The following is a 15,831-nucleotide window of genomic DNA, read 5'->3' on the forward strand; positions in this document are numbered from 1 at the left end:
ATCCCATGGCCCCTGACGGCCCCTCCCCCCGCAGACATCAACGAGTGTGTGGCAGACCTGCACACGTGCAGCCGGGGAGAGCACTGTGTGAACACCGTGGGCTCCTTCCACTGCTACAAGGCTCTCACCTGTGAGCCCGGCTACGCCTTCCAGGATGGCGAGTGCGCAGGTGAGGAGGGCAGGCTGGACACCCCACCCCTGCCGTGCCCTGCCCCTGGCCCCACCCTCACCCTGCCCAGAGCCTTCTTCCTCTGGCAGGCCCCAAGCACTTGGGTTTCTTGCCTGTGGGAAGCCCCCACGGATGACCAGTGTTTGGGGCAGGGTGGGGGCATCTGAGGCTGGTGGTGGGGAGCCAGAGTGTGCTTCTGGGCTTGTGACCTTTGCTGGTGTCTTGGTGTGGAGTTGTTCCCCTGTTTGTACATTGGGTAGAGCTCCACAGAAGGCTCACTCGTGTGCCTTCCACTGGAAAATTCTAGTCTCCTAAGAAGAGGGAGAATTTTCCTTGAACCATTTGAACAGATACATCCTGAGCTGCTGGGGCACGGTGTCCTTCTCTGTCACCCCCTGATGAGGGAGACAGAGGCTGCACAAGCAAATGGGGGGGGGGGGCAGGAGTGTCTGTGGGCTGGGTGCTCCCTTTGGTGGGGGTCCAGAGAGGCCTCCCACAGAGGTGATGTCCGAGGAACCCAGACGTGGAGTCATGGGGCTCCAGGCAGAGGGAACAGCAAGTGTGAGGCCTTTGGGGACAGGGGAGATCTTGGCATGGTCAAAGAACGGAAAGTCTCGAGGTTACAGGCAGGCTGGGAGTGTGGAAGGATGGGGGTGGGGTTGGCAGGGCCCATTAGGGAGGGGGTTGAGAGCCTGTTTCACAGGTGATGGGAAGCATGGTTTTTTTTCTAACTAAAAATGTTCAGGAGGATGTCACCAAAGAGGTAAGACCTACAGAGGTGTGTAATTGTTGCAAACCCTGGAAATCGTGGATGAGGAGTGGCCCAGAGTCGGGCGTGAGCTCGGGGTGCAGGGGGGTGGCTTAGCAAGCTCCGTGTCCGGCCCTGAGCTGGGGGTGGGGGCAGCTGGGAGGGGGGATGAGAGATGAGCCCCGTCCCCTCGGCACACATGTGTGCACACCTGGATCCAGGGCCAGCACCCCCAACCCAAGAACGCCGACACCTGGCAAGGGGCACCGCCCCCCTGGACGTGTCCCACGCCCGCTGCCGCTCTGTCGCCTCGGGGTGCTGGCCACCTCCTTGTTAGCCACTCTGGTCTGTGGAGGGGCTGCCTCCGCAGGCATGTGGTGGTCCCTGAAAGGCGGCCGTGCCCGGTTCACATCCGGGTGCCTGGAACCCCGTGCAGGGCCTCCCAGAGACTGGGCTGCTGTGACAAAGTGGCGGAGGCCTTGGAAACCAGACAGGGGGTGGGTGGAGGCAAGGACGGACAGGTGGCAGGAGCACAGACAGACGCACACGCAGGCACTGGTCTGGCAGTCAGCGGCAAACCTGAGCGAGCGTCCGCCCTGCGGCTGAGCGTGTGTGGCCCTCCCGCGTCCCGTCTCCGTTTCCTCGTCTGTGAAGGAGGCCTGGTGTGACTGCTGCAGGGAGCGTGAGGGAAAGGGCAGTGCCAGCACTTTGTAAACAGTGGAGTGCCGTGCAGAGGTGAGGAGCCCTCGGTGACCCGCTCGGAGCTGTCCAGGTGTGGCTCCATCGGCCGCACCGCCTCCCAAGAGGCCTGGACGCAGGCCCTTGAGCATGAGCGTTCACGCTCCTTTCTGCGGCCCCGGGAAGTGTGCAGCAGGGCCCAGCCCAGTGCCGCCGAGCGCTCCAACCGTGTGTGTGCCTCAGTCCCCCTTGTCGAGGATGGGGTTCGTCACAGCACCTGCTTCCTAGGCTTGTCACGAGCGTCGCGTAAATAATCCATCTCGGAGTGCTTGGGACAGTGCCTGGTACTGCAGAGGAGCTCGGTCAGTGTGGCGATGTCGTCGTCAAGGTCATGGTGGGGAGTACGGGCAGGGGCCTGCCAGCCCCCAGCCCCCGCCCCGCCGAGCCCTGACACCCCGCCTCTGCGTGGCAGATGTGGACGAGTGTGAGCTGGGCAAACACAATTGCCAGGCGGGCTTCACGTGCCAGAACACCAAGGGCTCCTTCTACTGCCAGGCACGGCCGCGCTGCATGGATGGCTTCCTTCAGGACCCCGAGGGCAACTGCGTGGGTGAGCAGGGCCCAGGGGCGGGGCGGGGGGAGGGCGGTCTCTGGGAGGGGGCATTGGGGCCTCCCTGCTGGCTGCTGGTCCCCTCTCCCAGCCTCAGCGTCCCTACCCGTGAATAGACATGTCCGTGCCCCAGGAGGCACTTGGGAATCGGAACGCTTACTATCCTGAGCTGTCTGACCTTGGCTGAGCTCCTTCTCCTGTGGCCTCTGCTTACCCATCTGTGGGCATGAGTGCGTCTCAGATTCTTTTAGCCTAGCTAGCCGCAGGGAATATTTTTGTCTTGACTTGGTAAAGACACATTTACATGTGGCCGGAACACAGGTGCCACAAAACATTACTCTCTCTGCTATATGTGATAGTCGCTACAGTTTCTATTTGTAGAGAATGCTAGTGAGGAGGATGAGGCGAAAGGACGGGTTGATTTCGGGCCGCACTCCTGGGTTAAGGCCTGCATATGGTGGCCTGGTTGTCCTTGTGTGGGTCTGAGATCTCACACTCTCCGACTCCATCCGCACAGCTGCTGGCTGGCAGCCTCGCCTCCCCCAGGGCTCCTGAGCGCGTCTGGCCCAGAGGCAGGGCGCCAGAGCCCCCGCGGGACTGCCAGCGTCTGGTGCGGGCATGGCCAAGGCTGTGCTCAACCCTGTGGGGGTGGGGTGGGGTGAAAGATGCAGACGGAGAGGTGGGAAGGCGGGCAGGTGTGCAAGGCCGGCCACTGGGTGTGGACAGAAACCGGGGGTGTGTGAGAGTGTGGCTCTGTCACACGCCTTTCTGGGGCACCGCCTTTACAGCTCCTCACTGTGTGACCCTAGCAATGTCACGGGGTCACTGCAGGGTCGTGGGCACAAGAAGGTCCCTGCGATCTGCCCTGGGATACCCAGCCGGGGTCAGGGCAAGGTGGGGAGGCGTCTGCCCGATGGCCAATAGTTCCTCACTGATTCGTTCGTTGACAACATTTTCGGAGCACTGAAAATGTGCCTGGTTCTAGATGTCAGGGAGTTCTGGCACTCCTTTTAAGTTTATTTTATTTTGAGAGAGAGAGAGAATGAGCAGGAGAGGGGTTGGGGGTGTGGAGAGAGAGAGAAAGAGAATCCCAAGCAAGCTCCACGCTCAGCACGGAGCCCAACGCAGGGTTCAATCCCACAACTGCAAGATCATGAGCCGAAATCGAGAGTCAGACACTTAACTGACTGGGCCGCCCAGGTGCCCCAGGGAGTTCTGTCACTTTAATGAGACATTTTGGAGAAGGAGGGACTGAATAGGCAGACATATTTATAGAAGTGGCAGTTATTCAAAGGTGCTTTGATAAATAATAAAGCAAGTAGAGAAAACAGTCTTAAAAAGGGGGGCGGGCTCATCTACCTAGAATGGTTGGAGGTGGCATTGGGGCAGGGACCTGAGGAAGAGAGGAAGGAAGCCAGCCCTGAAAATATCTGAGGGCAGTGTTGGCCGGGGGGGGGGGGGGGGGGGGCAGCATGTGCCAAGGCCCTGTGGTGGGCTGGGGCATCATGGGATGATGAGGAAACAGTGAGGCTAGGGCAGAGTGTGAGGGAGAGATGGATGATGAGCTTGATGGTTTGGTGGGAAAATGCAGAGCAGGGGCACAACTTACTGTAGGTAGCCTAGGACTCAGCTCGAAGTCGTAGGGGGACCTCTGCCTTCAGCTGCTTCATCAGGGCAACTGTGAGAATGTAGGAAGCGCCCAGCGGGCGAGGTTCTTGGAGGAAAAGGCCCTGGGGTCATAGGACACGGGACTGGGACGGTGTGACCCTGCAGCCCTATCCAGGGCTGGTCTGGAGCCCCACACAGACCACCTCCCGGTGTGACCCTGGACTCAGCTGTGCCAGGCCCCCCGTCACCCGCACCGCTTCTGCAGACATCAACGAATGTACGTCGCTGTCCGAGCCCTGTCGGCCAGGCTTTAGCTGCGTCAACACCGTGGGCTCCTACACATGCCAGAGGAACCCGCTGCTCTGTGGGCGAGGCTACCACGCCAGCCAGGACGGGACCAAGTGTGTGGGTGAGGCCAACCTCCTCCCTCCCTGCCTCCCATCCGGCCTGGGCCTTCCCGGGCTCCTCTGCCTGTGGGAGGCCCTCGCAGAGGGAGAGCCGAGGCCTCAGGGTGCCCTGCTCGCCTCCCCTGGCAGACGTGAACGAGTGTGAGACCGGCGTGCACCAGTGCGGTGAGGGGCAGGTGTGTCACAACCTCCCCGGCTCCTACCGCTGTGACTGCAAAGTTGGCTTCCAGCGGGACGCCTTCGGCCGGGCCTGCGTCGGTAGGTGGGCGCTGGTGGCCGGGAGCCCCCGCGGAGGGTCCGGCTGCCCCCGCCTGGCCCTCAGGCCTCCTCCTCCCTCCGCCCTGCTCTGCCGGCACGCTGGGTGGCCCCGGCTGGACCGCCTGCTGCCATCCTGCCCAGTGGTGCCTCCTTGCTGCTGTCCTCCCTGCTTCTCTCGGTCTTGGTCGCTGCCACCCTCCTTTCTCGCCCCTTGCTGTGTCCGTCTCCATCCCTGTCTCTGCCTGCAGCCTCCTTCCGACACCCTTGCTGCCTTTCTCGTCTGCCCCGGTCTTTTTGCCTCTCCCGTTCCCTGTCCTGGTTCCTCCCTGTCCCTCCTGGGTGTCTGTGTCCCTGTCCTCACCCAGCCCCCTCTTCTACCTGGGGGTGGGGGGAGCAGGCTCCGGGCCACCCCTGCCGTCGCCACGGGCCACCCACCCCCTGCCCGCCGCTCGCTTGCAGACGTGAATGAGTGCTGGACCTCACCCGGCCGCCTGTGCCAGCACACGTGTGAGAACACCCTGGGCTCCTACCGCTGTTCCTGCGCCTCCGGTTTCCTGCTGGCTGCCGATGGCAAGCGCTGCGAAGGTACCTCTGGGCCCGACCTCCGACCCCGCACAGATGCACAGCCACCATGGAAAGCCATCTCGCCCGGGCCCTGGCCTCATAGCTTCACAGACCCCGTCCCTACCTCATGCCACTTCCCTACTTCTGCAAACGCACCCTGGCCTCAGCTGGTCCGGCTCTTTCCTGCCATGGGCCCTCCTGGAGGGCCCAGGGCCCAGCCATCTCGGACCAGAGGGGTGGGTTTCTGAGGCGTCCGTACCCCCGGACGGCAGCTCCTTTCAGACCCGGGTGGCAGCCCAGCCTCTGCCCCTTCGTGGGTTCTGATCCTGGTCGTGACCGCACAGCCTGGGGGTCCAGGCAAGGAACAGAAGTGAGTGAAACATGAGGTAGGGTTCCTGGCCACCTGGAGAGCGCAGCGGCCACCAAATAGCAGCAGCCACACGGCACCTGTGGACGGTGCCACCCAGCAGCACCAGTCCGGGGCGACCCAATCTTCCTGGTTTTCCAGATGTTAGACATTTAGGTATCTGTGTAAAATCTGCTGGGTTTTTACATGTTACAATGGATTTAAACTTATTTTTTAAATTTATTATTATTTTTTTAATGTTTATTTTTGAGAGAGAGAGAGAACGAGCAGGGGAGGGGCAGAGAGAGGGGGAGACATAGAATCTGAAGCAGGCTCCAGGCTCTGAGCTGTCAGCACAGAGCCCGATGTGGGACTCAAACCCACAAGCTATGAGATCATGACCTGAGCTGAAGTCAGACACTTAACCGACTCAGCCAGCCAGGCGCCCCGGATTTAAACTTTCAAAAGACACACTGTGAGTTAAGCCAAGCATGTGAACGGGCTGGACCCTGCCCACGGGCTGGTATCTGAGGCCAAGTTCTTACATGTGTGGACTGTCAGGCTATTCCCATGTGTGTTTGCAGCATGGTCGGACCAGGCCTGGCAGGACTGGGACGGAGGGAAGTCCCGAGGTGGCTCAGTGGAGGGGTGAGGAGGTCGGCGAGGGAAGGGGATGTGGGTCTCCAGCCATGGTTAACTGGCACCGTCTTCCCCAGCCCTTCCCATTTTAGGGGCTCTTACCTCCCTCCTGGGCAGGAGAGCCTTTTGAGACCCCTGGGCTGGCCCTCCCGTGGGACAGGGCCAGCCCAGGGGCAGGGAAGTGTGACCAGGCTCTACATGACTGACTTCTCCTGCTCCCCTCCCCTGGCTCACTCTGCTCTGACCACGCTGGCTTCCTTGCTGCTGTCCCTTGAGGGCACCAGGCAGACGCTCACCCCAGGGTCTTTGCTCTTACTGTGCCTTCTACCTGGAACACTTCCCCCAGATGCCCACACGCCTGCAGAGCTTCAGCCCTCCCAGACACACTCCCTGTCCCTTTCTCTGCTCTTTCCCCACAGCATTTGCCCCTCCTGACATACTGGTTATTTTACTCATTTAGTTGACCCCTCCCCCTTCTTTACCAGCACACGTGTGAGCGTGAGCTCCGCAAAGTGGAGGTTTTGTCCATCTTGTTCCCGGCTAAGTCCCCAAGTTCAGCACAGACCCAGGATGTTGTAGGAGCTCAGCAGTTCCTGGTTGGATGAGGGAAAGCCGCGTCCCTGCCCTCAAGGAGCTCAGGGTGCAGATGTTCAAGCGGAGCCACGAATTGACCTCTCGTTCGTCGGCTGCCACGTCGTTTGGCCCATACGCCCATACGTGCAGCTCTTACCCTTCCCCCCAGCCCCATGCAGGGGCAGGCCTGGGGATCAGGGCAGGCAGGCGAGGCCCCAGCCCTCGAGGGGTTGGCGTGTAGATGATACTTCCCAGAGCCGTCTCTCCCAGGCGCTACGGGCTCTCCATAGGGCGGCATCTAACTCCCCGCCCGGGAGACCTGAGCCCCATCTTTCTGTAGCTGCCTCCTCCAGGCAGCAGGCCGAGACTCTGCCAGCAAGCCCCGGCCCCGCCCCTGCCTCGGCTGCATTCCCCTGGTGGGCTCCTTGCCCTTTCCGGGGTCTCTGGTTCCCCACTGGCCCCTGAGAGGGGCTGGAACGAGTGGCTTCCCAAGCTAAGGCTCCAGGTCAGCTGGGGCCCTGGCCCGCACTGCTGGGCCGGGAGGACTGTGCCTCGACCACAGGCCGGTCTCCCTGCAGACGTGAACGAGTGTGAGACCCGGCGCTGCAGCCAGGAGTGCACCAACACCTATGGCTCCTACCAGTGCTATTGTCGTCAAGGCTACCAGCTGGCCGAGGATGGGCACACCTGCACAGGTACCCCTCCCCTGCCCGGGGGCGCCCTGACCCACTGGCACGCCTTCCCCTGCGGGCCCCCAGAGGCTCCATGCCGGGCAGGGACACGCGGGACATACACAGGCTTTAGCGTCACATCAGAGCTGGACTCTGAGCCCTGCCATTTGCTCGGCTGCGTGACCTGGGGCGGGAGCTCCCCAGCCCTGACCTCGGGCTTCTCCGCCGTAAAGTGGCGGCGACGGTCCTGGCCTCGGCGAGACGGAGGCTGCGCTAACAGACCTTGTCCAGGCCTGTGCCTTGTAACTTCTCGGCCCTGCGCCGATAGCAGCAACAATGGGGCAGCCCCAGGGAGTGAGCACTGGAATGGGAGTCCCGTTTTGCGGTGTGGGTTTTGGCAACTCTTTCCCCTCTCTGTGCCCTGTTGTCCTCATTGGTAAAATGGGCCCCTGGGCTCCGGGGCTGTGGCAGGGCCAGAATGACTGTCAGTGGCTGGGCCCTGCGGGTACAGGGGCTTCACGAGGGGCTGACCCTCTCTCTGACAGACATTGACGAGTGTGCTCAGGGAGCCGGCATCCTCTGTACCTTCCGCTGTATCAACGTGCCAGGGAGCTACCAGTGTGCATGCCCGGAGCACGGCTACGCCATGACGGCCAATGGGAGGTCCTGCAAGGGTAAGCAAGGGGTCCCTGCCCCACCAGTGCCTCGGGCAGGCTCTGAGCAGGCCCAGAAAGCCTTACACAGCTTGCTGTGCGATTGGAGCTATGACACCTAGTGCATAAGCGGGGAATAGCCAATGCCGCTGGTGGCCACGTTAACTGAGGTCTGTGCCCGGGATGAGGAAGGAGACAGTCTTCTGTTCGACTCAGCTCGGGCTAGTCTTCCAGGCTTGGGCTGAGCTCTGGGCCCTCTCCTGGGGCAGGGACAGGCATCCTGAATGGTGGTCCTAAAAGGCGGGTGAGGAACCTGGAGAGAGCCTCAGGGTTGTAGCTCAGGGGTTGTAATGTCCATCCGCAGGCAGCTGCGTCTACTAAGCTTGCATGCAGAAAGACACTGTCCCAGCCGGAGCTATGCAGAGCTGGGTAGGGCCACACGGAACTGGGGAGGGGGGGACTTCCCGTCACTGGGGTTGTACAGACTAGGTGGGCAGTCACCTGCTTTTGCAGTTTGCAGCTACTTCCGTGGATGGGGACCAGGTTCTGTGATCTCTAATCTTCCTTCTAAGTTGGGAAGTCACGATTATAAGTTCGGTTCCATTGGGACTTCCTGAAGCCACCAAAGCTAGGCCTGGCAAGCCACCTGGGCAAGGTGGAAGGCACGGGTCACCTCTCTTCTGTCCCTGCTACATCTGTAGCCTCCATCAGGAGGTCAGGTGAGACAGGGGCCCCGCTGCACATGTGATAGCCTTTGCTTCCCCTCCAGATTCTCTTGCTGGAAAAGTCTCCGTGCTGTCACAGGCTGGACAGGGACAGAGCATGGGTTGGTGGTTCTGCCTGGTTATGTCCACTTCCTGAATCACCAGTGGTATCCACGTCTATAGCCCGCTGACCATCAGATCTAAGGGGTGACCCTCTTTGTGCTCCCTGGTCCTGTTGTGTCTCAGGCCAACCACCGAGGTCTCACGGCTCCAGCGGGAGGATGGGAGCACAGCCAGCGGAGAACAGAACCTGCTGGTTAATATGTCACAGTAAATCCTGCCTCTCTTCAGTGGTCAAAAAAAAAAAGGACAGAAAAATGTGAAGGAATTGAGACTTGGCAGCGTGTTTTAGAAACGTGCTCCGTGAAGGAAGGGCTGTGACTCGTTCATTGGCATGTAGGGCAGTGCCCGGCACACAGTAGGTGCTTACTGAACGTTCAACCACTCACCTGAATGGAGAGGCAACTACTCCTGATACTTAGATGCATTTTTTCCAGTCTTGTTATGCCAGTATAGATACGTGTGTGTGTGTGTGTGTGTGTGTGTGTGTGTACATACACCCCCTGGGCATATGGCCTTGTCCAGCTCTCCCTTTGGCCTGACCTCTCCAAGAGAGGCTCCAGGGTCAAGGGCCCCGCAGATACGAGGGGCCTGGAAGCATTGAGGGGTGGTGACCCCAGGCTCACAGGGAAGTCCTTGGTAGCTTCCTGTGAGCGTGGTGAGGCCAGGCTGCAGTGGTGCTGACCCTTGGCGCTCCTCCTGCTCACTTCTAGGCATCTCCATCAGCACTGGGTGGGCAGACAGCAAGAAGCAGCTCCCTCCTGCTTCCCGCCACACCCCTGCCCAAGCTCGGGTCAGGACTTCCTGCTCCCATTGTGGGCCGCCCAAGCATAGCTGGGGCCAAAGGGGGAAGAGCAGAAGGCCCTCCTTTCATGTGGATTCAGTTAATGAACCATCAGGATGACAACCGCGCCCATCCTGGTCCCACTGACTCCTGCCCTGTTTTCTCCCACTCGCCTTTGCACCACCCTGGGAAATGGGGATCGTGACCCAGTTTGCATAGGAGGAAAGGGAGGGAGGCTTGGAGAGGTGAATGAATGTCAGCTGATCTGTCGCCACAGGGGATGGTGTCCCACAGCCTGGAGTCTGGGACGGGTTGGGGGTTCGAGCCCTGAACCCTGAGCACACGTGAGGGTGGGAAGTGACACCGTTCCTGCTTCGTGGGGTTGTGGGGACAAGTGAGTGAGTGCAGCAGGGCCTCACACATCGGATGGACGCCAGGCGGCAGACTCGGGATGCAGCTTGGCTGCCGTTGTAACTGCCACCGCGTGGCATCGCAATTGGACCCCTGGCTTCTGGCCCCAGCTGCCTGCTGACTGCTGTGCGACCTTGAGCAAGGCTGTGCCCCTCCTGTGTCTGGGGAGGCCCACGACCCTCACCCCACAGGCCTGGCATGAGGATTGAGTGAGGAGAAACCCCTAAACTGGATCAGTGTGGAGGATTGGAGAAAGAAACCAGAAGCTTCCCAGGGAAGCTCCTGACAGGAACTCTGCTCCCCTCACCCCAGGGGCAGCCCTTGTGGGGCCCCCGGGGGCCACGCTATCTGAGCTGAGCAGCTGGTCTTCACGGACGGGGTCTCTGGAACCCATTTATTTTATCCTACTTGACTTACAGGTTGCCTGTGCAACATGTGTGCACACACACACCCATGGGTGCTTCTCTGAGCGTTTGTCAGATACGTATCCATACGTGTGTGCATGTGTGTGTGCGTGTGTGTATTTCAGCATCCAGAAAGGGCCCTCCTCGTATGCCTGTGGCTGTGATTCTGTGTATCTGTGTGGGTATGCGTGAGCGTATGGGTGTGCTCAGCCATCTGCCTGTTTGTGTGTGTGCACGCAGGGAGTGTGAGCACGTCTGTGCGGTGTGCGGGGGCATTCGTCGCCGTGCATCTTTGAGTCTGTATTTACAAGGGATGGGTCCCTCACTTCCATCTGGCCATGTGTGTGGAGCACCTGCTGTGTGCCAGGCACCCTGCTGGATGCTGGGGACACCACAGGACCAAGAGGGACACACACCCCTGGCCTTCTGGAGCTCACACTGAGGAGGGGAAGGCTGGACACAGGACATACTAAGTAGTGTGTTTCAGAGCAGGACAGGAAGTAGAAGGAGAATGAAATGGGAGGGGACCACTGTAGGGTGGACGGGGAGGGTATCCTGCAGGGGGTGGCCCTGAGCTGAGACCCAAGAGATGAGAAGGAGCCAGCCGTGGGAAGATGTGGGGAAAGTTCCAGTAGTGGGAACGGCATATGCAAAGCCCCTGCGGTGGGATAGGGGTCAGGGTGTTGGGGCGGCCCAGACTAGTCCCATAGGGCTGCAGCCTAAGGGGAAGGAGAGAAGCTCTGACGCAGAAGGGCCAGAGGGGCCTGTGGTGTCCATGAAGGGACTAGATTCTTATTCTGGGAGTATGGGAAGCCCTCAGGAGACACAAATGATTGTTTTTAGAGCAGGGTCCTCGGCCCCTGGGCGGGTACGTGTGGCATAGGGTGGTCTGGGAGCTGTGTGCTTACCGTTGGGACGAGCTGCCCTGAGACCCGGGCCTGCAGCGTGGGCCAGGGTGGTGTGGACTCCTGCCCCCGGCCGGGGGACCCCACTCTTCACCCTCCTCTCCCCCACCCCCCAGACCTGGACGAGTGTGCGCTGGGCACCCACAACTGCTCTGAGGCCGAGACCTGCTATAACATCCGGGGCGGCTTCCGCTGCCTGCGCTTCGAGTGCCCTCCGAACTACGTCCGCGTCTCCGAAACGTGAGTACCCCCCCTCCCCCGGCCCCAGGCCCGGGACCCCCGCACCCGTCTCGTGCTGTCTGGGGGAGAGGCCGTGGTGCCTGCCTCCACCCCTCCTGCTCCTCACAGGCCCCGGCCACTGGGTCTGTGGTCTAATTGACCATACGTGGTACAAGTTAGAAGCACCTTGCTCAGGGTGTGGAGAGCAAAGGGAAGAAAACTCGCGGAAAATCTCTGCTCCTGCGTGCGTGCGCGTGCACACACACACACACACACACACACACACACGAGTTGCTGTTGTGTAATGCATTATCCCAACACTCAGCCTCTTTACAGACAAATGGCTGTTAGGGTCAGGAAGCCGGCAGCAGCTTAGCTGGGTGGTTGCAGCTCAAAGTCTTGTGGAGCCGCGTCATCTGAAGGCTTGACTGGGGCTGCAGGACCCTGCTGCTCGCTCACGTGGCTGTGGGCAGCAGGCCTCAGCTCCTCCCCGCGTGGACCTCTCCCATGAGGCTGCTTGTGATGTGGTCTCCCTTGGCACGGGTCATCAGGAGAGCAGGTGACAGCCCTTTGTAACCTAATCTAATGTTAGAAGTGACATACCATCCCTTCTGCCGCTGGCCACACAGCTCGCCACTGCGAGAGGTGGGGTACCCTGAGGAGGGACCACGCGAGGCATGACCATCAGGAGGCGGGACACCTGGGACCATCTTACGGACCTGTGACCACACTTCTTGTTGATAACTTCTTGGCATTTTGCCATACTTCCTGTCCCCTTTTTTCTTTTAATTTTAACGTTTTACTTATTTTTGAGTGAGAGAGAGAGAGAGAGTGTGTATGAGCAGGGGAGGGGCAGAGAGTGAGAGAGACATAGAATCTGAAGCAGCTTCAGGCTCTGAGCTGTCAGCACAGAGCCCAACGCGGGGCTTGAACTCATGAACTGCGAGATCATGACCTGAGCTGAAGTTGGATGCTTAACCGCCTGAGCCACCCAGGCTCCCCTTTCTTGTCCTTTCTTTACTAAACATACGTTTTCATAGAGTGCTTTTGTTTTTCCTATAATTCAGTTGTTTCCCACTTTATTTTACTTTGTAAGGTATTTTCCAGATGTACATTTTTAGAATTGCAAACGTGACATCCGCTTTTAAAACTATCTTAACAACAGGGGCGCCTGGGTGGCTCAGTTGGTTGAGTGTCCAACTTCGGCTCAGGTCATGATCTCACAGTCTGTGGGTTCAAGCCCCGTGTTGACAGGCTCAGAGTCCACTTCAGATCCTCTCTTCCCTCCCCCTGCCCCTTCTCTGTTTGTGCTCGCTCTCTCAAAAATGAATACACATTTGAAAAAAGTAGTTCAACAACAAGTGGGCAAGGCCAAAGTTCTTGCCCCTCCCTGCCCCCTGCAGCCAAATCTCATGGCTGCTGAGTGTGTCCACCTTCCCTCTTAGCCTGGCACAAGTTTCTCCCTCTTAGCTGTCTCACGTCTGTGCGTGCGGCACGCCCACGAGCAGTATGGATGCGTTCATGATTCCCGGCTGCCCTGTTGGCAGTTTGCCGTTTTTCAGCACCACATACACCGTAGCATCCACGTGCATGCGCGCTGGGACATTTAGGGGAGTGTGGTTGGGGTGGCCTGGATAGGTAGCCTCCCTTCTGTGGGTCTTGGTGGCCCCATCTGCAACGTGGGGATGAGAGCAGCGCCACCTGGGGGCAGGCACGCGTATGAGATGAGGAAAGAGCGGTGAGTTGCGGCCTCAGTCACTTGTGGCTGGTGACGTGGTGGTTGTCGTGGTGCCTGTCGCGCTTCACCGGTTGGGGACCTCTGCTCAGAGGATCCTGTACAGCTGCTTGCTGAGGCCTGGCGCCTGAGCAGTGTCCGTTTTGGAAGCAGTGAGCTTGTAGACGGTGATTTAGTGGCTCCGAGAGTCAGGAAGGGACAGAGGGGTGCTGTGCTCAGAAGCCGAGGCCCCCGGTGGCTTTGGTGGAGGCTCACCCCCCATTGTCACTGTTGCGTGGCTTGGCCGAGCCTCCAGGCTTCCTCAGGCGGGGGTGAGGTGGAGCCCCACGCGGGCCGTTGGCCCCGGTCTGCGGAGAGGCTTCCCCTGGAAAAGGGCAGGCTGTTCCGAGTGAGGAGAGGAAATGGCTCCAACGGAGAGTCAGTTACAGAAGAAAAGGAATTTGGAAAATGATTAAAACCATCAAAACGCTGTGCCCGGGGAATCTGTGCAAATGGCAAGCGTGCGAGTGCAAACAAGGCGGACGAAGGTGGGTAAGAATGAAGGGAGGGAGGAAGAAGGCGAGTGGGGGACACACGCATGACCGAGGGCTGCTAACACACCGTGCCAGGCCGATCGCGAAGCCCTGCGCGTTTGTTAACTCAGCCCAGCCAGCTGGCGAGACCACGGGCTAGTAGCCCGTCTTACAGATGAGGAAACTGAGGCCCAGAGAGGTAAGGTGACTCGGTACGCCGGGGCTGGCCGGCCCTCAAGCCTGCGTCTGAGGCCTGTGCCGGGTCGCGGACGGTCGGACGTCAGGGGCGGGAAGGCACGGACGCACACGAGCCCCCGGGCCCGCTGACCGAGCCCCCGTGCATCCCACAGGAAGTGCGAGCGCACCACATGCCGTGACTTCCTGGAGTGCCAGAACTCGCCGGCACGCATCACGTACTACCAGCTCAACTTCCAGACGGGCCTGCTCGTGCCGGCACACATCTTCCGCATCAGCCCGGTGCCCGTCTTCGCGGGCGACACCATCTCCCTGACCATCACCAAGGGCAACGAGGAGGGCTACTTTGGCACGCGCCCGCTCAACGCTTTCACGGGCGTCGTCTACCTGCAGCGCTTGGTGCGTGAGCCCCGGGACTTCGCCCTGGACGTGGAGATGAAGCTCTGGCGTCAGGGCTCCGTCACCACCTTCCTGGCCAAGATGCACATCTTCTTTACCACCTTTGCCCTGTGAGACGCCTGCCCGCCTGTGCCTGCCTGAGCGCCCTGCGGGGGCCACGGAACCCCAGGATCCTCCTGCTGTGTCCCTGCACCAACCCGTGCGCCCCCTGCCGGTGCACACCTTTCCGTGGTTGCTGAACACCGCATGTGCGGGGCCGGGCGATGGTGGTGTTTTTACTATAACTCTGTAAATTAACTTAATTTTGCTGACTCGATTCCTACTGGATTCCTGGGCCTCTCCCGTGCCCCAACCCGAGGGAGGAAGCTTTGAGGGCAGTTCAGGGTCACTGTAGGTGCTCTGTGGGTGGAGTCAGAGGGCCAAAGGCCGAACAGTGACTGAAGAGGAAACACAGCGGCCACGACTGGGTGTTTGGACTTCTCTGGGTGACCTGTCCCCAAAGTTGATATTCCATTTCATATTCCACTGTGATTTGCTCTTTACTTTAAAAAAACAAAAAACCATGTTAAGTGTTTTGTTGAATTGTAGTACGTGCACATTGCAAAAAAATATATTCAAATAGTAACAAAGGGTTATAAAGTGAAAAAAGAAAAACGTTTACTTATTTTGTGAAGTGTTTGCATTTGACGACCGTATCTGCGTGTCTCAGGGATCCCCAGCCTGACCCATGCGTCTGTTGATCAGGACCTTCCTCGAGGCCTCACTCAGGGGGTTTGCCCCGAACCAGGAGCTCCCTTGGGGGTGAAGGGATTGCAGTATAAATGCATGCCAGCTTTGGGATCCTTCTTATTTTTCTACTCTTCCTTTTCTTCCTCCTCCTTCCCCAAATGTGGACCTCTGCTGGTTTGTCACTCAGGATATCGTCTAGAGACTCCAGGACTGGTCCTGGTCATGGGGGCCTGAAAGCATCAGGTCAGACAGAGGATGTGGACAGGAACCCCAAGATGAGAATTCATCTTTTTTCTCCATGTAGGTTTCTGGGGCCTTAAGGCTGGGGCAGAGGAGGAGGGCTGAGAAGGGAAGAGACAGGTCCAAGGCCACCCGGGCGTCTGGGCCTAGGTCTGAGTCCCCCACATGCACCTTTGCTGCCCCCCTTGGCTCTTTCTCTAAGCCAGCGGATTTCAGATGGAGGCAGTGTGTGACTCCAGGGGCCTTGAACGAGATGTGGTGGGTGGCAGGTGGGTGGCAGCCGGCATTGAAACAGCAGAGACAGAATCACAGTGCTCTGTGCCTGGCAGTGGAAGGAAGGCTTGTGCCACGGAACAGCAGTGCACGTGTCTGTGTGTGTGTGTGTGTGTGTGTGTGCGCGCGTGCGAACGCGTGTGCCACACGGCTCCAGCCATGCTGCCACCTGGGAACCCCCACCGCATGGCCAGATGTTCTCATTCTTCAAGACAAGCTCCCAGACCACATTTTGATGTAAAATCTTCCAATGTAAGATACGGCGATTATTTAAACG

General features: G+C 59.4%; 1 protein-coding gene across 2 annotated transcripts in view; it reads left to right on the plus strand.

The window, feature by feature from the left end:
- Window positions 1-14,972, plus strand: part of FBLN2 (fibulin 2) — an 89,843-nt gene extending 74,871 nt beyond the window's left edge. For both annotated transcript variants that reach the window (XM_058725852.1, XM_058725853.1), the window contains 9 exons: window positions 35-169; window positions 2,068-2,205; window positions 4,079-4,222; window positions 4,350-4,478; window positions 4,938-5,063; window positions 7,179-7,295; window positions 7,817-7,945; window positions 11,369-11,492; window positions 14,069-14,972. In XM_058725852.1, the coding sequence (XP_058581835.1) occupies window positions 35-169; window positions 2,068-2,205; window positions 4,079-4,222; window positions 4,350-4,478; window positions 4,938-5,063; window positions 7,179-7,295; window positions 7,817-7,945; window positions 11,369-11,492; window positions 14,069-14,426 (1,400 nt within the window). In that variant the 3' untranslated portion in view covers window positions 14,427-14,972. The remainder of the gene's footprint in view (window positions 1-34; window positions 170-2,067; window positions 2,206-4,078; window positions 4,223-4,349; window positions 4,479-4,937; window positions 5,064-7,178; window positions 7,296-7,816; window positions 7,946-11,368; window positions 11,493-14,068) is intronic.
- Window positions 14,973-15,831: the final 859 nt, after the last annotated feature.

This window comes from Neofelis nebulosa, chromosome 4 (genome assembly GCF_028018385.1).
Source record: "Neofelis nebulosa isolate mNeoNeb1 chromosome 4, mNeoNeb1.pri, whole genome shotgun sequence".
NCBI classification, from domain to species: Eukaryota; Metazoa; Chordata; class Mammalia; order Carnivora; family Felidae; genus Neofelis; species Neofelis nebulosa.